The sequence below is a fragment of the Diadema antillarum genome, unplaced genomic scaffold (genome assembly GCF_040938485.1).
Source record: "Diadema antillarum isolate AM-2024a unplaced genomic scaffold, OU_Dant_1.0 seq00001521_RagTag, whole genome shotgun sequence".
In the NCBI taxonomy this organism is placed as follows: Eukaryota; Metazoa; Echinodermata; class Echinoidea; order Diadematoida; family Diadematidae; genus Diadema; species Diadema antillarum.
The window spans coordinates 369318-394066 of record NW_027272253.1 but is presented as its reverse complement, the minus strand read 5'-3'; the positions used below and the strand labels follow the sequence as shown (position 1 = coordinate 394066).

Genomic DNA, 24749 nt, shown 5'->3' with positions numbered 1-24749 from the left:
AAATCATGTAACATGTCTTGGCATTTCACTACAGTCCGCAGTTCTCGGCTTTAGCTCTTACCGTCCAATCTTGGTTACTGTCATGACGCAATACCATGAATCCACCGTAGACGAGCTGATGAAGAAGTTGCGAGCTGCTCGAACCACAAAGTCACTCCCGTTAGGAGATGTCAAGTTCCTACAGCTACCAGAACATGGCCTGGACACACTCACTTTTCCCCCACAAACCATCGACGTCATGATCCTGTGCTGTTCCATCAAATTCAGGCGGTTCTCTATCACTGACGTGCCCGACGCTTTGTACGACGTTTTTCTGTCGAATGCCAGAAGGACTATCGGTAAGCAGATTATAGGCAGAAAGGTTTCACGCAGGGTTCAAGCCCTGTCACGACACTTAATTACACTGTAGGGTTTAAACATTATCCACAATGTTCCTCTTTACCCATAGGCCTACATTTAGAATGAGAATTCCCGCACTGTGAATGTTATTGTCATATATAATAAATTGTGTCGACTTCAGTTTTACGAGCGTCATATTCACCCTACACGAGGCTGGAATGTCTCCCGAGGAATGGCATTAAAGGAGAAATCCTCTCGAAGTATAAGTTAGTCTGATAAGAAAGAGTAAGATTGGGCCTATTACAAGTTCAATGGTAGGCCCTATAGATTTGATCGAAATCGGATGAAAAATGAGGAGGTTATGACACTTTAAAGTTTCGCTATCTTTCGGGGGAACAGTTCTTGAACAGTCAATATAAATATGCAAATGGCAAAGTGAGCATGTCATTCCCTCACAGCTTGCCATAATATACTAGTAGTTTGTACAGTGAATGTTGAAATTTCCAGTTTTTCGTTCAAACGCAATTATGGCCATCTAACTGAAGACTGTTCTGAAGTTATTCAACCAGGAATAACGTCATGTTTCAGACTTCAAAGACAGAAACATTAAATTTTCGTCTTTTTTTTAAAAGATCAATGGAAAATTGTGAGGGTATGACAATGTTATTGAAATTCAAGAAATTCTTCCGTCGAGATATTTCATTGTAACTGATTGACAAATTGCTCTACATCGACGTAAATAACCATTGCATTGATCAGTGTTTTAGTAGTAGCCATGATAAAATGGTAAAAAAAAAATCATGGGCGTACGTACTTGGGCAGGATTCGAACCTACGACCTCCTGATCTCCGGACCGGCGTCATGTCCACTAGACCACCGAGCTTCTGCCAGACAGCATGTGTTTTTCCCGGGCGGAAGCTCGGAACATCCTTATTTTATCCTTCGATTCAGTCATTTTTTTTTAATCGTGAAACTCGTACAATTTTACTCTTTTATGTCAGACTTATCACGCTTATTAGACTGGATTTCCTCTTTAAGCACTTGCAAGCTGTACAGACGGGTTTGCTCCTTTTATACGACGTGGGTACTTTCTTACAAGTTGTAGAGCGCTTTGGCACCACAGCATGGTGGAAAGCAGTCTGTATGATGGATTATATTGCTATATCATAATTATCATTTTGACGTGTATTGAGGAAACCATAAAATATTTTCTCAAACACAAAATAATGCAACTTCGGAGTACTTAGTATAAGACCTTTCAGAAACATCTGGAAATGGTCACTGACCTCCGAGATCCATCTCTCTTCAAGAGATGATGAGCTAGCAGAGTAGGCCTATGAGAATTTTTTTCCACCAATGCGATGCGATCTTTCTCCTGTACGGACCGTATCTGCTTTAAAAACAACAACCACTACCGGACCTAAATTTTGGAATGAGTTGGATAGAGAAATAATCCAGTCTCAGTCTCTCAATTCATTTAAGCATAAACTTAAACTAGTTTTTCTTAATTACCCACGCCGGTGTAATCGGCAGGGGGTTATGTAAAGGGTTCCGTATGTTTGTTTGTTTGTTTGTTTGTTTGTTTGTATGTTTGTTTGTTTGTTTGTTTGTGTACAAGATAACAAGAGAACGGGTAAACGGATTTGCACGAAATGTTCAGGGAATGTTTGGATAATGACAGGAAAGAATCGATTAGATTTTGGTGATAATCGGTTGACCCTTGCAAATTCTGTGTGACCTTGAAGTTTTGACCCCATGGTATAGTGACCACTCCGAACATTTTCCGTTTCTTTGCGATTTTCCGCTACCATACAAATATGGCGCGCCATTTGATCAATAATGCCGATTAACTGTTCATCGCCGAAAAACACTGTTTATCGGCGATAAACACTGAACAAACACTGTTTATCGGCGATAAACAGTGTTTATCGAACGAAAAACACTGTTTATCAACAGAGAAAAACTATGTTTATCGACCAAGTGATAAAGTGTTTATCGAGAAAAACTATGTTTATCGACCAAGTGATAAACAGTGTTTATCGACGAAAAACTATGTTTATCGATCGACCGATAAACAGAGTTTTTATGTGATAAACACTGTTTATCGACCGCCGATAAACGGTGTTTATCGAGAAAAATTCTGTTTATCAGTTGATAAAGGTGTGATAAACAGAGCTTCATCTTGATAAACAGAGTTTATCGCTCGATAAACAGAGTTTATCGCTCGATAAACAGTGTTTATCGCTCGATAAACAGTGTTTATCGCCGATAAACAGTGTTGTTGGTCGATCGGCGCGCCATATACAAAAGCGTATCTCCCAAACGATCCGACTTCGCTGCATGCAACTCTGTTCGTAAGACGATCCAACTTCGCTGCTCAACACCATTCGTAAGAATTTCGAAATTTACGTTTATTTGAGGAACTATGTCCTTTTTGATTTATGAAAGTTCGGGGTTCGCTTTCCGTCGTCACAAACTGTCCCGTATTTGGTGATTTTTCAAATTAACATTGATTCTTTTTTTGTTTGTTTGTTGGAGGAGCATTCCTCAATCATGAAATAATTTTGCTCGGTCCCAGTCACACTGCACGATATGCGCACTCATTGTCAATGCGTGTTCAAGGCCGGTGAAAATGCATCGCGCTCTACCCTGTTGGCGCAAAATTGCATCGCGGACGTTGCGGCGCTCGTTGGTGACCGAATACTGTTGCAGTAGATATTTGCATTCAACCCTTGCATTGAATAATTGCCGTAGGGGGGTAATTGCCCAGGGGGTACGTAAATTTTGTTTTTCTTTTTCGCTTTTGTGGATGCCATCAAAGATCGTACACTCATACGACGTTTGATACCATCACACTCTCGGCTTGCTATATAACCCGCAAGAAAACGGCGTATTTCTCGATTTTTAGCGTTATTTCAGCGACCCGTAGACCCTAACATGTTACTCTTAAAACGCGCGCTTGGAAAAGTTCCGATTCTGCACTTTTGACAGTGGAATTTGGGGTTTTCGATGGATTTTTGGAATAGACTAAAGGACTTTCGTGTTGTGAATGAGTGTTCTAGTATGTGAAATGATGTGATTTGCGTGTGATGTGACTTTAGAACAAAAGATCGTACACTAAAAGTGTACGATCTTTGGTAGAACTCACAGGCTGGTGATAAGTCACGCAGGGCTGCCCAGTGCAGTGGCTAGTTTTCGTTCTGTACGCGAGCGAGCGCTGTAGCCAGGCGCATATTTATGTACGCCTGTACATACACTGTAACACGTACCATCACACATGTCATGATATCATGGTCCACATCACGCACGTGGTTTTGCTGCAGATTCCACGGTCGACGTTCGCGATCGATGCTATACTGTGACAGTGAGAGCGAGATTCTGGTGAGTTTGAACAGGGAGGTGGGAGCGTCTCACCTCCCTGGTTTGAACAACTTGTTACCCACGCCGATGAAAATCGGCAGGGGGTTATGTAAAGGGTTCCGTATGTTTGTTTGTTTGTTTGTTTGTTTGTTTTTTGTTTGTTTGTTTGTTTGTTTGTTTGTGTACAAGATAACAAGAGAACGGGTAAACGGATTTGCACGAAATGTTATGGGGATGTTTGGATAATGGCAGGAAAGAATCGATTAGATTTTGGTGATAATCGGTTGACCCTTGCAAATTCTGTGTGACCTTGAAGTTTTGACCCCATGGTATAGTGACCACTCCGAAAATTTCCCGTTTCTCACTTTGCGATTTTCCGCTACCATACGAAAACATAAACTCCCAAACGATCGGACTTCGCTGCTCAAATGTTCGTAAGAATTCCGAAATTTACGTTTAGGCTTATTTGAGGGACTATGTCCTTCTAGATTTATGAAAGTTCGTTCTCCGTCATCACAAACTGGCCCGTATTTTGATGATTTTTCAAATTAACATTGATTGTTTTTTTCGTTGGAGGAGCATTTGCTCGGTCGCAATCACACTGCACGATATGCGCGCTCAATGTCAATGCGTGTGCAATTAAGGCCGCTGAAAATGCATCGCGCTCTACACTGTTGGTGCAAAATTGCATCGGGGACGTTGCGGCGCTCGTTGGTGACCGAATACTGGTGCAGTAGACATTTGCATTCAACCCTTGCATTGAATAATTCCCGTAGACACTAATCATAGGGGTACATGTAATTGCATAGGGGGTACGTAAATTTTGTTTTTCTTTTGCGCTTTTGAGGATACCATCAAAGATCGTACACTCATACGACCTTTGATATCATCACACTCTCGGCTTGCTATAATCAAAATATCCCGCAAGAAAACGGCGTATTTCTCGATTTTTAGCGCTTTTTCCGCGACCCGTCGCGTAGACAATACTCATAAAACTGGACTTAATTCGCGCGCGCTTGGAAAAGTTCCGATTCTGCACTTTTGACGGTGGAATTTGGGATTTTCGATGGATTTTTGGAGGAGACTTAAGGACTTTCCTGTACGTGAATGAGTGTTAATACCGTATGTGTAATGATGTGATTTGCGTGTGATGTGACTGTAGAACCAAAGATCGTACACTTCAGTGTACGATCTTTGGTAGAACTCACTGGCTGGTCATAAAGCACACTGGCAATTAAGTGGCCGAATTCTGGTAGATGACCGAATGCACATTATGTTTACCCCGACTTTGTACTTAGGCGTGGGTCTGCCGCCTTAGACGGCCCCTCTCTAGTTCATATCTATACCTATTCTTCAATCCTCCTCGACATTATCTGTTCATACTTCGCATTACTGACATTATCGATTATGTAACATGTGCCTCGCTCGTGATTTCTGCATTGTCTCCTGAACTTCTTTTGTACACATTTGGTATCTCTGCTATTGTACACTGCATCTGACTTGTACCTCGCTCGGGTGATCACGCAACTCTCAAGAAGTCTTGTGCCGCGGACATTGTTTTCTTTGTTTTTTTCTTTTTCTTCTTTATTTTTCGACTTTTATATTTCTCCAATTCACAAATTGTCATTCCTTCAATTACATATACGAAGTAAGAATTAATCTCACATCCGCATCTGGGAATCTACACCCTACAAGCAATGCTTCTATGTAGATTCCTCATATTTCACATGTTTTATTGTCTCATATAAAGCTGTATACTTGGCAATTAATCCATGCCTTTGTATTGTGATGTTTATGTTTTATGTATTTTTTTGGGGGGAAATGTGGAATATGGAACAATAAAAAAAAAGAAAAAAAATGATTTATAGGAAAGGTCAAGTTGAGTGTCTTTTGATTTTCCAGTAATGCATCGCTTGCCTTTCGGTGAAGTAGCATACGGTTTTAATATAAGTTTTCCTGCCCAATTTCATCAGATTCGCATTAGATTTAACGATTCGGTCATTCAAGTTCGACTGAATTTAAAAAAGATCGCCGAGATTGGCATTCAAAAAGGTAACTATACGTTCATTCAATTTGATTTCATCAGCATGCGATTTCATGAGTTTCTCACACACGGGTATGAAAAGGGCATTCAAATAAAAAATGCAGGTGCAACGCATTCAAATTCGCATCAGCACCGCCGATAAAGCAAACAATTACAATGTATGGGCAGTCTTTTTTTTTCCCCCTGTCTTCTTTGTAATTACTCAGCCGTATGAGTATGCAAATGAAATTTGATTTTTTTTTTAACACTCAAACTCGTACAACCCCACTTTCAAACGCGTACATTTAATTCATACAAGATCGTAGCCGCTGCTACATTACAGAGTATGCGTGAACATCTCGAATACGGATAGAGTTAGTGGATGAAGCATGACCTTAACCAGCAAAACTGATGACAAACTTTCGGTGAAAATGGTCTGTCTACAGCTGATCCGAATCCCCCAACTTTTGATAAGGACACGGGGAACTAAGGGATGGAATCAAAATGGATAATTTGGAGATAATATGACTCCTAAGATATTCTCGGTCATGGCTACTATAGGTTTTCCAGCCCAATTTCATCAGATTTGCATTCGAATTAATGACAAGGCGTTGAAATTCAAGGAATTTTTGTTACTGCTCTACTCTGATAGTTATTTTAATTCTCTGAGTATTCAATTTCATTTCATGTCATTCCTTTTAGATTTTATTTCATTTAATTTAGACAGAAATTCATTCAATTTAACGGCTCAAAATTGGCATTCAAATTCGCGCCAGCTGGATAGACGTTCAAATTCTCACCAAATACGAGATTCAATTTTATTTAATGGGCACACAACTTCGACCTTCCAACGTTCAAATTCAATAAGCATAACCAAGTCCTGTAATTTTACGCAATTCTTACAAATATTCTTACTTTGATAAATGTCAAATTTATCAACGTTCAGCGTTATCATTTCAATTTCAACATATCCTTTTCATGTTTTTTATTCGACTAGTTTCACTGTATATTCCCATCGAAATGGATATCACATTATTTTACGGAATGTTTAATTCCGACTTTGCTTACATATTGAGAGATCACATGAAAACATCGATATGTCAAGTGTGATTACAATTGTATTACAGATTTTGTTTTCAGTCACGTTTGAGGTTTGAAATGTGTGTGGGATACACTGCATTGGGATATTCTTTCTTTCACATAACTATACATAATTTCGATGTTCAGTCTCTCATATAAGCTGTGTTCAGACGGAGGCAGTTTTGGTCGGAGTAACTTCGGCGGAAGGGTCGGAGGAAGCTTGGTCGGAGTAACTTCGGAGGATAGGTCGGAGTAGTGCCCGTCTGAACAAGGTCGTGGTAACTTCCTCCGGTCGGAGGAACTTACCACGACCTCTTCCTCCGAACGAGATACTCCTGAGTTTTCTCAGAAGTTACCACGACCTTGTTCAGACGGGCACTACAGTTTGTACTCCGACCTATCCGACCTAGATATTGAAGAATTTAAGAGAAGCCGAAGAAGCTGTGGAGGCAAAGCTAAAGCTGTGTTCAGACGAGGGCAGTTTTTGTTGGAGTAACTTCGGAGGAAGGGTCGGAGGAAGCTTGGTCGGAGTATCTCGCTACCACGACTAGTCGGTCGGAGTAAATTGCCCGTGCGAACAAGCCCTCGGAGTATCTCTGAACTTACATACCTTACGACCTAGGTAAAACTTCCGGGGTCAAATCGCAATGTTGACATTTTGCGAGTACACGTGCGCGTGTAGTGCAATTCTAACCTAGCCGATCGCAACGAAGAAGCTAGCGCTCATAAATTTCCATCAACAAGAATGGAGAAGACAAATGCCACTGGTAAAAAGCAATCGTATGGTCGACGTGCGCGGCGCTACCATTCGTTACATTTGAACAGAATACAGTGTATATAATATTATTCTCTCTTCCTTTTCTTCCTCTTCTTCGATTTCTTATTCATCTCTGTCTGCTTTTCATGTCTTAGGTCGAGATAAAATCGCTGTAATTGCTCACGATATTCCTCCGGTGACTGCAGAAGTACGTCGACTCCAAATGGCCAACTTCAAGATTAATCAGCCGAGTACGTTCGAGGCGGCCTCGCTGGTCATGATGTGTGGTAACCTAGGAACACAACTTGAAATGGATGTTGCAGATTGGCTCCAACTCGAAGAGTTTATCATCAACGCATCTAAACTTCCGTTCCTCTGAGACGAGACAATGCCATGGAAACGTCATAACTTAATATTATTCTTATGTACCCTATTCTGGTACACGATAGAGACGGGTCTACTCACCAATGGTGGCCAGTGAAGGGTATTCCTCTTTACCAACTGCATTTACCAAAGATGGGGTGTTGGGAAAGCATACAATAAAAGGTTTCATAATGGACAATAGAGGTGTCGTGGCCGAGTTGATAAGAGTGGATAAGAGCGCATGTCTCTGATGAATCGCTTGAACGTGATTTAGGTTCGTGGGTTCGAGTCCAACGAAGCCCGACACGTTTGCCCTTCAGCAGTTATGTAAGGCACTTTATCCACATTGCAGCTCTCGACCCATCAGGAGTTAATATGGGTACCTGGTAGGATGAGAATGTCAAGTTTATCAGCATGTGCGCGCCTGTGAAATGGCTTGCGGCTGGCTGGAATGCCCCCCATGGAGTGGAGAGTGAGCGCTGTCAGTACTAGCGGGAAGTAGTTAAGGTATCCAGACACCGGGGTATATGTATATGCTTGGAGCACTCTACAGAGTGGATTTAGCGCAAAATAAACGAATAAATGTATGAATAATAATAATAGTAATAATGATAAGAATAATTATAATAATAATATTAACAATAATGAAAATTATAATAATAATAATAATTATTATTATTATTATTTAGTTAGAAATTATGATATATAAATTATTATATTTCACAGGCTCTTAAAATAATCATGATTATAATGATTATCAATCACAATCGCATGAAAATGTATGAACATTATAATGGCTATCATGACCGTACAAGTTTCTCAATGCTTAGCGCAAAATGTTGATCGATTTGTTAAATTTTGATTTAATGATTCAAGAAAGAATTAACCGTTAACTAGGATAATGATGTCTTGAGTTATGCGAGGTTGATATTGATTCAATGTCTGAGTTATATAAATTGCTTGTTTTTTTAGTAATATTTGTGTGAGTAATTTTTTGTGAAGAGAAGAATAGAATAATTTCAATCATGCATTGGGCTATGTTTTGGCTGAAATGTCAAAGTGAGTCTCTATCCGTTGCCGAATAAATATGATAATGTTTTTCTAGGTAGTTCCCCGGCTTTAATTGGCCAGCGTGGTCGCTGAAAGGGGTCGAAATTATTATGATTATTCATTTTGGTCAGTTGCCCCATGACAGAAAAGGTTGTTTACGAATATTGATCCTTCCTCCATTTTTGTCTGTCTTCTTCGAATTGCCAAAAATCTTAATTTTGAAAAATACCTAACACGAATGGCAATCCTTGCCATCTGCCTATGCAAGATTGTAACTGTTGATTTTATTGTAGCTTGAAAAAGGAAACGATACATGTATATACTATCATTATGTCAGAATTAAGTTTCCTTGCTGGATTTTTAGGATTTTCTGAAAGTCTCGTACCAGATGTCTTTAGTTTTTAGAACAAAAACGTATGTCATTACTCTTTACAAAGGTATCAATTTGGATTTAGTTGTTGATTTTGTTGAAAAGTGACGTGCTGCCTGTGTCTACGGACATGAGGCCAAGGTACAACTTTATGTAATTACTTCTCTGTCGGGTAGAATACGTGTATATGTATATGTGGAAAAAAAGCCTAACTCGTTAATACTAGCTCTGGACAAGCTAAAAATAATGATGTTTTGTTAACACCAACTCGGAACTGACCATCATGCATTCCTAACTTGCTGCAGTAATCGGTGTGACTTGCTTTGCGTGCAATTTGCTTTTCCTTCTGTTGTGCCTTAGAACACGTGTATTTAAAAAAAAAGAGAAAATAAAAGTCCAAAGTCCAGAGTCCTTGTTTGTTCAAATTTGCATTCATACTTACAAAATAAAATTATTAGTTATCATAGTCGACTTTAAAGGGAAGGTAAACCCAAAGAGCAATGTGGTTTGAGTGAAAGCAGCAACATTAGTCGAACACATCAGTGAAAGTTTGAGGAAAATCGGACAATCGATGCAAAAGTTATGAATTTTTAAAGTTTTGGTGTTGGAACCGCTGGATGAGGAGACTACTAGAGGATATGACGTATGAGTGGACAACAATTCAAAAAAAAAATATAAAGGAAATTCAACAAAAATTCACTTTTCTAGAATTATGAAAGAGCAATGGACCAACCTCTTTCAGAAAGCAGGGGGAATAATTGCTACCCTTAACATATGTCAATATCAACTTGATGGAATTTGTAATTTTCATGAAAAAAAAAGGATTTTTGTAGAATTTTCTTTATATTTTCTTGGTATTGTTGTCCACTCATACGTCATAACCTCTAGTAGTCTCCTCGTCCAGCGGTTCCAACACCAAAACTTTAAAAATTCATAACTTTTGCATCGATTGTCCGATTTTCTTCAAACTTTCACTGATGTGTTCTACTAATGTTGCTGCTTTCACTCAATCCACATTGCTCTGGGGTTTATCTTCCCTTTAATAAGCTATTGTTGTCGAATCAAGGAGACTCTGATCAAACCTATGTGTGTCATTGGATGACATTTGATCTTCGGACGTTTCTCCCGTCGATTCTTAGATTTTGAAAGGAGTTATACAATCCAATCCAAAGACGATTGCTTGCACAATACGATACGCCTAAGCAATGATCCAATGCAATGTTAAAATGTCAGCTTAGCAAAAGCGTGATATCTCCCAGTCCAAAATATCGCGTGTATTATAGGTCCTACTTGTATAGCACGCTTTCTTTCTCTTTCTTTCAAAATTGTTTTTCCCTTTCCTCTATTTCTTTCTTTTATTCTGTGTGAGAGATTTTTCATGCCCTTTAAGCACTCAAACTTGGTGAAAGGACATGATAAATACTCCATATCTCTATTGTTTTAATTATCATTATGATAAATCGTGTCTTAATTCTTCCTACAGGCATTGTCATTGTTTTGCATTGCCTTGTATGGTATTGCACTGTATGATATTGTATTGTATTGTTTTTTGTACCTTTTCTTTTTTCTATTTTCTTTAACATTATAATGGAGAGAGCAGCAAGCACTCTGGGTAGTTTATAACTAGATATAGCGCTATAAAAGAAATTGTTTATTATTATTATTATTATTATTATTATTATTATGCAGTTGCTTAAAATCCTGTCACTGCCGGTGGAGCAACGGATCCCGTGTAGAATAATGACTATTGATATCTATTTGTGATTATGATAAACAAGCAACTAATGTCTCGGTATTGAGATGAATTCTGGCGGAGGAATTCAAGATAAATGACTTTGTAGTACATGATTGTATTTTGCTTGCGTGTTGTGTGATCTTCGAGTAGAAACACCACAGTTTCCAGTATGAAGCAATCCTGATATCAAGCTGATATTGGGAACTCGTTATGCGTGCATACGTATTTCCCCCTTCGGATATAGATACGCTGACGTCCACCATTGGTGTTGTAATGGATGTGAAAGGCATTTTAGCCCCATGGTCTGGATTCAGGGCCTTGGTGAAGTTGCACGGATATCAAACAGAGGGAAAATATTTTTTGAGTAAACGTGTACATGTATTATAATAATTATGCCATGGCCACAGCGTGAGATCGGAGGTATTCCACACGCAGGGGAAAGTGTTTGCTGTTGTCTCTTATTTCTGTAAAGAAGCCCTGCAAGCTTACAATGATCTCTGATCCTGATGAGGGGATATCTTGCAGCATCATGTGAGGACCGTTTTGTATATTATGTTTGTATATTGCGTCTTGTGTGAGAAAACATGATAAGTATTCGGACTCGCAGAAGATGGATCAGCTGTACATTATTCATTATTGAACGACACATTCTCGTCGTGGTATACTATGATCCTATCATTGTGATCTAATCACAATGATCCTTTGCATGTCGCAACTGGTAAAAACAATGTTTCATCTTTGCCAGTCCATATCACACTTCATGTAATACCGGAGACCCGGATATCTTGCAATATGGCGTCGGTTCATATGAGAGTCGGGGTGAGAAATTCATTCAAGTTAACGACTCAAAGTTGGTATTCAATTCGCGCCAGCTGGATAGACGTTCAAATTCGCGCCAAAAACCAATTTCAATTTCATTTTTAGGAACACAACTGAGCACTTTGGACGTTCGAATTCAAACAACATAGACAAATTCTACGGACCCTTTTTCACAGTCATACCATTAGATGATACATTGATTACATTTTCATTTCAAAGTCTCATTTAATTATCTTAATTGTACCGGACGTATTTCTTTCCTGTCGACCTTTCTATCACTTTCAACAGTAAGGATGTAACATTTAGGAAGAAGCAATATCTCACAATCTTACATCTCACAATCTTACATCTTTGGGGTCCTATACGTCCAGATCTATATTGATCCATTTTGATTCCATTCCTTGGGTTCCCCGTGTCCATATCAATAAGTTGCCGCAAACGGATCAACTGTAAACAGTCCTATTTCACCATATCGCCAGTTGTGATGGTTGTTGAGGTCATGATTCATTCATTAATTATATCCGTATAGTCGACATGTCCACGCATATTCTGTAATATATCAGCGGCTGAAATCGTGTATGAATTAAACTGTAAATGTATGTGTTTAAAAATGGGTTTAAGGTGTATTAGTTATTAGCTATTATGAGTAAAAGTCGTATTTTTAAGGTACAAGACTGAGTGTGTATTTCGAGGTTGCATATTCAAACATCTGAGCAACTACAAAGAATAAAAGCAACAACGAAAAAGACTGTCCGTACTGATTAAGTTGTTTGCCTTATCGTGAATTTGAATTCCTTTACGCTCTCCACGGCGGTGCTGATGAGAATTTGAATGCGTTGCACTTGCATGCCCTTTTTACACCCTTATGTGATAAACCCATGAAATCGCATGCTGATGAAATTAAATTGAATGAACTACAGTAGTTACCTTTTTGAATGTCGATCTCAGTGATCATTTAAATTCACATGAACATGAAAGACCGCATCGTTAGATTGAATGCAAATCTTCAAAGAATTAGAATGAACCGTGAGAGTATAGCAGTGACCAAAATCGCTTTCATTTGAACGCCTATTCATTGATTCGTTTGTATAGTCCGCGTGTTGGTACCGGTATAGAAAAGATGACGAAGTAGGGTAGTAATGCATTTTAGTCCAGCAGTGCTATTTATTCGAACCAAATTTTCGACGCAAAAACGTCTTCTTCAGAGTCGACATAAATAAATAATTAAAATAAACAAGATGGCTCTATTTTCTGTGTACACAAGTGGTAGTCCTGGAATGTTTCTGGCAAGGCGCGTGTGGTATCCAAGTAGAAGCAAGTTGGCTACGACTGCAAGTGCACATGCTATATGCGCACAATGCTTCTATATGTTCTTTCATGATAACAATGAGAACAAAATAATCATGCTTTCCATATTACAATGAGAAAAAAAAAGACAAATTCAACACAATAAAAAAGGCAAATACAGACAATTTGCAAAAAATAAAAGAAGCTTATAATCTCTATGATGTCTCTGAAACCCTCCAAAGATCAATAAAGGCAAAAAGTATAATAATACTGGAGGAAAAATGAAGAATCTTCTGTCAAGTCCATACTCAACAGACATAGGACAAGAAGCAATGGTATCAAAGATAGTAGAAATTAATTTTGAATATGATTTCATACTAAGAAAAATCGAAATAATAATTGGTTCTTGGGATCTTCTCATGAATTCTTATATTCCTTTGTCATGCAATAAAGACTTTCTGATCATTTCATCACCTTTGCCGCCTACTCCCTATGTCATTTAAAGTTTGAATGGACAGAAAATTCTCATGTTCCCCATTCAGTTTTGCAAGTATGATATTTATGTGAGAATATAAAGAGAAACAAGGGAACGAAAACTTATTTCTGTTGTTTCATTCATGTCTCTCATTGCGTTAAATTGGTCTTTTGTTATCGTTGTTACATTGAAGGGCATTTGCAAATGGATTTCAATAATTATGTCTCCCTTTGTATATTGAACCAACCAGGTTGATAGCCAATTACATAGCTTTTAATATGGTATATGACACGATGATTTTTATCAAAATCTTTGAGAAATATGAAGTGGAAAAAGTGTTTTCTTCCTTCTTCTTTTTTTAGCTGAATGTATATGGGTCAGAATTTTTAACAATGTACAATTGAGCCAAAACAATGCAAAATTTAAAAAGTAGGAAATTCTCCGCATCATTTATCTTACCTTAAAGAGTATAATTCAAGCTTTAATATGTGGATATACTAGGATTTTCTCAGAGGAACAAGTTTTTATTCACCGCGGAAGTTTACCATGTCCAGAGCAGCGAACGTCCGTGAGGAATAGTACTGCACATAGTACATTTGAACACCATTTAACATAGCTTGCAACGATCTGATTCAATTCAAAATCGCAACGAAATATCTTAAGGGACATGTGTATGTGTTGGCAGAATATCAAGCTTGTACTCTTTACCTGTACGTAATGGTAGACATCTGATGATTTAACCAAATTCGTCATTTCTGTTGAAATATTACTCCCGCTATATTAAAACACTTTCTCCAATTTACGTGCATTTTACAGAAACTCGATATTTCGACCCCTTATCTAACTAACCCATACTTTAATCCTTACTCCAAAATAGTAAGATACTTTTTTAAGATGTATCTGATCTAGGCAGTCTCTATAACCCAACAAACATAGCATAGTTTTCATCACGGAAGTTCGCATATAGCTCAAGGACGTTCGGAACAAACAAGATATTGAACAATGCAGCTCTCTAGAGTTTGAAACGCATTCTATTCACAACAAACAGCGATTTCATGTCCAGAACAAATTCCTCTGCAAAATCCTTAATGAATATTACTAATTAATAGTTATAAAAGCTTGTTCATCTTTCCATTCTGAGGAATCAAAGAAAATACCTTTTCCATCTCTCGTAAATGAATGTACAAACGTACGTGTAATCTCAGTGACGTAGTCCATCCTTGAGAACGAATATATTTGTCAAAATTTCGTAATCTCGATGTAAAGATTCAGGTCCTAAATTTGTTATCTAAAGTCAACAGTGCAAAATTTACTTATAACGAACATGATGACAGCTAAATATGACAAAGAATTGACATAGAAAAGCAAAAGTAATGTTCTACATTATGGAAATACAGTTGTACGAAGTTTAGCTCGGGAAGTCAAACGAATGTGTATAGGAAGAAATCCCTCTGCGTTTGCTCCTTGTGATACACACTGTTACCGAGGAGAGTCTGTTTTATTTTATTAGTCAGAAATGATGGTTAGATACTCCGAAGTTTCGTCATAACAAGACAACGTCCATATAACTTGGATGGATGTTTGTGACTTCGATATTATACAATAATATGGTTCGTTGTAACAAACATTTTGTAGCGCGTCATTTCGGAGGCTCGTTATTCATACGGTTTGTCCATCCGAAAATGATTAAGGCTCGTATAATCATGAAGCTTTTTATTCGGTAAATGATAGTAATCTCCGAATGTTAGGCCTAATCGAAAGGATTGTTAATTGGAACATGAAAAAGCAGGTTCGTTTATCCAAATGTGAAGAAACAAATTAACAACCAAATCTTCCAGATTTCAAAACCTCATAAAAATCGTTTTCACCTAAACGAATATCAGGCCCATTCCACTTCTAGAAGAACGGACCTAAAGAATAGTGAACCTTGATATATTTAATTTTCGGATTAACGAACTTTCGGAATAAGAACATTTTTAATAAGAAACCTCCTGAATTAACTACGAACCTTTTTTTTTCCATTTTCAGAATAACAAACCTTTGGACATTCGGAATAACGAATCTTTGGAAGAGCGAACGAATCAAAGTGCGACCTTAAACCTATTACTAAATTAATCATCACTTTTTTAGCATGTGTTTGCAAAGTGAGCACAAGAGCACGAACAACTTGACGATCTCTCTGTCTCTTAAAAGTTGAATAAAAAAACATCTGAAACAGAACAGCAAATCAACATTGCTTTTCATTGATGAGTATAAAAAAAATCATGTCATGACAAAGGGAGGATGTGCGTGCTTTCATCAGACAATGATCATATACTGCATTATTTTTGTTTGCTTATGACGGCATTTCGATGAACGGAAAATAAACAAACAAAGAAAAAAGCTCCTCCAGAGGAATTCGGCACAACGGGAGTGCACTGGCAATTAGTGAGTTTTCTCTGTGTGTTGGAGCTCGATACCTTAACCTCCGTTTCTTCTCATTTTCATTCAATTGCTTCCACGTCCTTTTGAAACTTTTACGTTTCTTCTTGACACATGCCCATTACAGACTTCTTCCGTCATTTCATCCTTGTTGTTTTAATATATTCTAAATGTGACTTTTCGGATTTGTTTTGTTTTGTTTTTTCTCTGTTTTTGGTCGCAGCATGCACAGGCTACATAGGGAGTGAGAGAAAAATCGTTGTGAAGAGAAAAATAAGAATGTATTAAGGCATACAATATTGTGACAATTACAGCGAACGTCCGTGATGGAGACCCAAACTGGATGTGTTCTGTTCGAGATGGCAGCTACAGTGTGCCTTACTCAAAAGATATACACGGAGAGCATCTATCACTAAAAATTGGCACTGTTCCTCTATCTCCTACAGTGGAAACTCGATATAACGAGATGGTCGGGACCGAGTCATTTTCCTCGTTATAGCCGATATCTCGTGATATCAGTAGGCATAAAAGAAGGCATCACATAAAGACATTAATTTGCACATGTGGGACTACCCATCATATTTCAATCAATACTGATAACTTGATATTGTGTGTGAGGGAATTACTCACCTTTATGGGTAAGAAGATGTTTTTCGCCAAGGAAATCCAATATCAAGAATGTGTTTCTTATTAATTGTAGATGTTTGAATTTGTAAATTTATATACATGTAGCTTGCGATTGTATCAAGATCGTCTGTGGATTGGTATGTGGTTACCATATGGGTGTGTGTATGGAAAGCTTGAATATGGTCTGCACAATGCTGTGTGTGTATGTGACACATTCTGTATGTACATTATGACTGCGTGTGTGTGAAGATGGGGAATTCCCTACGTAGAAAGCCAATCACAGCATCAGATTGCCTCACACCTGCTAAACGTCATGATGATGTCATGTATATGGCCGTCCCACCACATTTTCTGCATGTATCAGTCAGTGATATATTTGTGATTATCAGAAATTTCCTTTCTCGGACCGAACGTCCGTGAGCAAAACTTTCAGAACCTATAACAGTGCAAATTGTCACCAAAACCTCATCAGAAAGAAATTTAAATTCAAAGAAATTACAGATTACACAAAATTCCATTTTCTTATAACTTTGTTTTCAGTGTTTAGCTGTTTTTATATAATAGAGGGAAAACAAGCGTAATATTGCGAGTAAATTTTGAGCTGTTTGTTCATCATGATCACATACCGCCTTAGAAACTCTGAAACTACTGCTCTAAGCTCAATGTTTACTTTGTAAAACTTTATTTGTCGCTATTGGGGCTAAAAGTTTTAAAGAAAAAAGGACACTTTCGAGACAATTTATCCCTATCGGTCGGATTGCATACGTCACTGACGTTCGCTGAGATTGTCACGGACGTTCGTTCTACTACTAGGGTCATGTTCCAGGAAGGGTAACTAATCGAGTGAGAGTACGTAGCCTTCCTAACTCTTTCAAAAATTTGTAAAGGTATTGTCAATGCAAATTATAAGAAATTTGACACCCTTTCAACATATATATTGCTCAGAGAGGGATTAGGAGGTGAATTTTCAGAGAAATATATTATTTGCTTGGTTTTCGGTGAATCGTATGCTCCAAAAACTGCAGACAAGCCCAGGTCCGCTCCTATAATGACATGCAGCTCCTCGGCCAAAGAACCAAAGGTTAAATGTTCCTTCGCCATCAAAGCAAGATGGTGCCTCACTCGATAACGTTTTACTTATCACGGACGTTCTTTTTTTCTCGGAGGTTCGTCTAAAAATGTGATATCGGCTCTCATTTGACAAGGGATGGACAGAAAGTCAATACATATATACTATCGTGTGGCTAGATCTTAGTTGATTACGACTCAGAACAATATCGCCAATAACGTTTAATGGGCTTCGATCTTTATCAGTAAATAGTGGACGCACGTCCGTGACGAAAACTGAGTATAATCTTGCATAAAAGAATGTTACGTCCCATACATCCAGCAGACGTACAATTTTTGCAGGATATGTACAGTAGGTGGAACACCAAATTTTCGTATACATTACAGTTGGGACAACAAAGAAGAATTTGCAGTAGCGATAGAAATAAAAGCATCACGGACGTTCGTCTGTTTAGGACTTTGATCTTTCAATTGTTCTCTGTAATTTCACACGTGCTCATAAAGTTCTTATAATTTTGTGGTACATACCCATGATATGTCAGATCCAGAACACGGTCAGATATTAGATGCCACGTACCATTAAAAAAAAGGGCACATCATTGGTTTGAAAAACAAAAATTATTGTGAAAACAGCGTTTTTTCCGTATTTTTACGCTTTAAGTCCTTGTCAAATGCAAAATATCAATCAAAAGTCAACCAAATCATACATTTCCTGAAAGGAAATTTACCAGGCTTTGAGATGACATGAAAGAATCTGGTTTCTTAGATCATCCTGGTGTGTTCTAAGGGAAAGAGTGTCATAAGGTGCGAAAATTGGCAATTGTACATTGTTCAAAATTCTCACCCATATATATAAATATATAAATATGTATATATATATATATATATATATATATATATATCATATATATATATATATATATATATATATCATATATATATATATATATATATATATATATACAGTACGACATACTTTCTTCGTAAATCAAAATATGTATGTTGACAATCCTATTTTACTATACATTTTCATAGTACAAGGAAAATACAACGCACTTTTACAGCACATAAATACACAAACATTTACAAACAAACATTATATGTGTTGAAGAGTTGCTTCAAGATAACGCTATTCTGACGTATGATACATAAGTAAAGGCCCACGCCTAGCTTTTTCTTGCAGTATCTCAAATGCATATATATATATATATATATTTTGTTGTTGTTGATGGCATCAGAAACATCGGTGATGGCGAAAATCTTGTCGTGAATGGAGTGGCATAGTTAGTATATCAATCATTCTGCCTTTGGGAAATTTGTAATTGCCGATATCGTTGTAAGATGGAACTCTACACTTTCTTGAGCAATCATTTGTAAATGTCGAAATTCAAGAGAAATTCTAAAGACTAAGATTTACGATGTTTCCTGTATGAACGACGAACGTTTACAACAACAATACAATCGCTGACGCGTGCAACCAGAGGTTTGGGAAAACCCGCAGGTCAAATAGTCTACCATTTTGAAATAGTTCATAACAATGATCCTAGCTGCGCCAACTACAACATAATCGGCATATCGTCATAAGGAAGAGGAGACATAAACTAAGGTAGATATCAGCTATTACCCTGTTACAGAAGATATTCAATTATGATTGTGATTGGATAACCATTGACCAACAACACATGATTGTTCTGTGGATAGATACTTGCACCGAGTGATAAGCCTCCATCGTGTAGTGTGTATATCTAGTATGGCTGAGCATAGTTTGTGAGATCTGTTAGAAACTACACAATTGTAGCAGAAACATTGTATGAGTGTCTTCATAGTGCATGTCTACCGGTCGGGGATGTGATTTTTCTATATATTGTATGCCCATACAACAGAAGTGGATGTGTTTAAGAGTGTGAAAAACAAGTTGATCACATGAATATATGACTTCTCAATCCACAATCAACAGGTGACTCTATCGATATTTCACATCTGTTTCTACTGGAAAACGGAGAACAGTAGGCCTTACTGCCGAGTAACTCTTTACATGAATCACATTTCAGATTCCAAAGTGTTCAAAACCAATTACACTCACTCAACTTATGTTGGAAAGATTTGGGTTTCGCGTCCTGCGCACTCCAAAGTACACCATTATACACCAAAATGTATACCACAGTTTTATTGTGTGTGTGTGTGTGTGTGTGTGTGTGTGTGTGCGTGTGAGTGTGTGTATGGCTGTATCAGAATAATATAAAGAAAATAAAATTATGACAAGAAATTTTGTTCATCTTTATCACCTGGTATGTAAAACGTTTGTGTGATACATTTTGTATAGTGCATGATCATGCGTTGAAACAGCGTGTGTGTGTATGTGCGTTTATTCTTGCGTTTGTACATTGTAGGTGCCTCTGTAATTTCTGGTACTAAATAAGTGGTGAGATGATTATGTGATATACATTTGAAGCTTTTTTTATTGTATGGAATAATACTTGACGTATAATCATATAAATGAGTAAATACAGCAAGCCTTCTTGAAGATGAAATAGAAGTATTGCAAAGACTACGTAGATTTGCCGACTTTGTTACAGTGGCATAATGTACAATAGCAAGAAAATCCATGTATGCACTGATTAGGAGTTATTTTGTACATGCATGCAGTGCACTCCAGTAATAAAGAAGTCCTTGGAACTGGCAGTTTTCTTTCGTATATCATTTTTTTCATTATTATTATTACCGAACGGTAAAGTAGGTAAAGATAAAGAGATGGTTATGGGACCTGTAGTTTGGTTTCATTGTCACAAAAAGAAGGGAAAAAATTCGTTAAACTGCATTCATCATATATAACGTGGGTGCACTGTAGACGAGTGTATAGGTCTACAACATACAAGGAGCCACTCTGGTCTTGATCTCGTATGACAAAAGATACACACAAAAAAATGGAGGAAACTCTTTCACATTTTAATCAACATGAAACAATAGCCAACATGGTAAAGAAAATAATCTTTAAAGTTAACTCGTGGAACGTTTAATTGGTGTGTTTTCTCCCTTTATTACTTTCACAAGTTTGTCTTAGCCAAATCTTTGTAATCAGTCCCAGGGGGACTTGCCTTGTGCCGAAGTCACTGCACTAATTCATTGCATATAAGAAAAGGTAAGACTTCATCAATTACCATGTATCTTGGCACCCCTTAGCATTGACCTTCATTTCATATGCTGTTTAATAATGTACATGCTTAAGTAAATGTCAGTCAACAGCCAAAGAAACAGATTTGAATAGGGTTTGATATCCGTGTCTTCAATGCAAAGGCTTCTGTGAAACATGCATATCAGCTTCCATCAGTTTTGTGATTCTAAGAAAGCATAAAGTCCCTGGGAGGAAAATAAATTCTACCTCATTTCATTAAAAGCTTTTTAATTGTAACGAAGGAGAAGTTATATATTGAAATACCTTATGCATAGTAAAAATGTGGATGAAGACAATGCAATCTAATTTAGTGTCCTTATAATTCCAGAATGTGCAGACTGCTTGTTAAGATATGAATCATGGAATACGATGTACAAATGTACACATGGCAACGCCAAGTGCATTGTATATATGCATTTGGATGTTGCACCCGAATACAGCAAGAAGAGCTAAACGACACATGCATTTTCTTATTTATCAAGCTTCACTTTTTCAGTTGGATAATGAAGGGGCGGATCCAGGGAGGACGGCAACCGGCGCACGCCCCCTCCCCTTTATTTTTTTGTTGAAACAAAAGAAATAAAAAGAAAAAAATGGGGGGGAATGGGGGGAGGGGTGCGTGCGCCTCCCCTTTAATTTTGTAAACGCGCCCCCTCTTTACGGAATTCCTGGATCCGCCCCTGTAATGCAGAAAACACACTTAATGTTGACTCATTTTGTGGTAAGTTCATGAATGCCATCAACCATACATCAATTGCAGCTCATTTGTACATTTTGGGAGCCACTATATAGCAGTTTATAATTGATTTAACAAACTTTCAAAGCCTTTAAACTCAGGAACATTCTAATGATTGTAGTAAGTGGCCTTGTTATGCAAACTATGCATGAAGGTTACTTAACGCTGAAAATGTATAACAGAAATGCTGAGAAAGACAAGGGGAGCGATAATGAAGTGCAGTGACTGACCGTGATAGGCATCATGGTGTATGTCCACAAAGAGAAAGAAACTTGAGATCATTCATGCTGATACAAGATGAGCTTTGTCCACTGCTTCTGGAGCATACACCTATTCATCTTCCCATTGTTCAAGGCTGAAAGGGAATCAGTAGAAATTAATGCAAGGAATGTGCATTACCCATTAGGTGATTGAAATATTTTGATTGAACGATGATAAACAAGTTATCTTGTCTTTGCTCAATTTACCGCATGTAGCTTTAAGCAGAATTATGCAAGGTAACACTTTATTGAAAAGTGATATCGGCGCATGATTAGTACTGCATTATAGTAAATTTAATCAATGTTTCTTTAATGTTGCATGTATGTTTCTTCGCTGAAATCACAGGGACTGTCTCTGTCTGTCTCTCTTCTCACAAAATCCATTCAGTAAAACATGCCGAAGTCCCAGAAGGAAAAGAAATCCAAAGGCGATAGGTGGCCATTTTGGCAAAAGATGGATCGTAAGCCAAGCCCTTCACAGATACACAATGCACCCCAAGAACCTAGAGGCAAGAGGGAGTCATTTTCGCGAAAGATGGGTCGTAAGCCAAGCCTTTCGCAAATACACAATGCACCCCAAGAACCCAGAGGCAAGAGGGAGTCATTTTGGCGAAAGATGAGTCGTAAGCCAAGCCCTTCGCAAATACACAATGCACCCCAAGAACCCAGAGGCAAGAAGGAGCCATTTTGGCGGAAGATGTGTCGTAAGCCAAGCACTTCACACTACGATGCTCCCCAAGAACCCATTTGCTCATCAAACAGTCACCGCGAGCGGTTAAGGAACAACATATGTGTTGACTCTCAGGATGTATTTTACGATGCTGTAGAAACGCTTCCGAGTGGAGGTGGACACACTACTGATTGGGAAAGGACATCACCAGATGAGGAAGGAGTTCAGAGAGAGAACGAGAGAAATGATGTTGAACACCGTGACGAAGGAACACGAGCTTCCACGAGTGACGTCGATCAGGAAGCTGGGAATCTGTCACCACCAGCAGCTAGTGTCTAGTGGAACTTCTTTATGCCATCTTGGATCAGAAATCTGGCAAGGAATACAGTACGTAGAATCTTGCAAAATTAAACAAACATCATTTTGCGTTTTCCCTTCATTCATTTTCATTTTCAACAAAGAGTGTCAGTGTACAAAACGTGTCATAAAGAAAAATAATATTAATACTTTACATGCATCGAAATATGATATAGACACTATAACTTGAGGAATAAATAGATACGTGCCATTTGCTGCGTTATATTGAAATTGTCGAAAATGAAGGGAAAGCTACTGTAAAAATAATGCACAACTTGTAATGTACGGGCAGAGAACGTATAAAATGAGTAAAACACATGAAATAGCGACGACAGAACTAAAACCCTACCCTACAAAGCCCTTTGCGGATGAGAATGTGTGGGGGTGTTAAAAGGAGTCATGAGTTCGAATTCAGAACGGATCAATTTGGACTGGGAAAGGATATAGCAGATGAAAAGTAACAAATTCTCACAAAAAAAAATCCTCAAACTCGGAAAGAGAAGAATATGCGCGCTACATGGCATCAGTATTGTTTTGGACGAATTGTCTAAATCACAGTCATAACAATAGGTGACTGAAATTTTTAAGGCTGATAATAATTCTCTGAAAACCCGGTATGGGAACGTCAGAGAAACAATTTCAGTCTAGATTTAAATGCCGTGAAACATTGCACTTAAAACATTGCATTTAACTTCATCATAACCGAATTCGTTATAACGGGAGTGCACTGTATTTCGTATGGTACTTCATTTCCTTGTTGAGGGTAAGATTTGCATACGATTCAATAAAATCAAAACGGAAAAATGATTATGGGGGGTACCGGCCGTAGCCCTTGTCGATACTCATTAATGGCAACAGGTCATCTCTGTATTTAAGACAGGTGTAAATCGTAAATAATCTTACTTCGTCATTGCACAAGAAAATACAGGAAAATAAAACTGCTGTTATGACATGGAATGTTTTGGCATAAAACATGTGCAACGACAGCAAAATACACAATTGTACATTGTAAAAATCATGGTGACTTTACAATGTGTGGTATACATGATGCATAACATTAAATATCCCATGAATAACACTGAATAGCAAGACAGCAGAAAGTTGGTAGATGGAGACTACTGTTTATTAGTTTTTAGCCCGAAGATATCTGTCATTTAAATTTCACGACAGCCCAAAGTTCCTGGCTCCTCCTGCCGTCCAGTCTCCGTTACTGTCATGACGCAATCCCGTGAATCCACCGTAGACGAGCTGATGAAGAAGTTGCGAGCTGCTCAAACTAAAAAGTCACTCCCGTTACGAGATGTCAAGTTTCTTCAGCTACCAGAACACGGCCTGGACTCATTCACTTTCCCTCAGCAAACAATCGACGTCATGATCCTGTGTAGTTCCTTCAAATACCGGCGGTGCGCCATCACTGACGTGGATGACGCTTTGTACGGCTTATTTTTGGCGAATGCCAGAAGGATTTTCGGTAAGTAGGTAGTCCAGGTATAGGCATAAAGGCCTTGTTGGCGCATGGCTTGAGCTCTGCCACAACAACTCTGTCTTTAAACAAGAAACATTATTTCAACTGCTCCTCATGGGGTCCGTTTCATGAAGCCATCACATAAAAAAAAAATTACATAAATCACATAATGGTCAAAGCCGCTCATATTATGTAGCTAAACGAGAAACTTTCAAATCCATTTCTTGAGTCCTTCATTAGAGAGTCTTATATTATAAGAGAAAGGTCTTTCATAAGACTCTCATGAAGGGGGACCCTGTACTGGGAAGGTTATTG

The 24749-nt window shown here is 38.0% G+C and overlaps 1 protein-coding gene across 1 annotated transcript in view; it reads left to right on the top strand.

Annotated features, from left to right (window-relative positions):
* LOC139710314 (uncharacterized) overlaps positions 1-24749 on the top strand; it is a 37818-nt gene that overhangs the window by 12145 nt on the left and 924 nt on the right. Inside the window, exons 3-6 of the mRNA XM_071622233.1 lie at positions 35-338; positions 7715-7928; positions 22705-22939; positions 24140-24440. Of these exons, the coding sequence (XP_071478334.1) occupies positions 35-338; positions 7715-7928; positions 22705-22939; positions 24140-24440 (1054 nt within the window). The remainder of the gene's footprint in view (positions 1-34; positions 339-7714; positions 7929-22704; positions 22940-24139; positions 24441-24749) is intronic.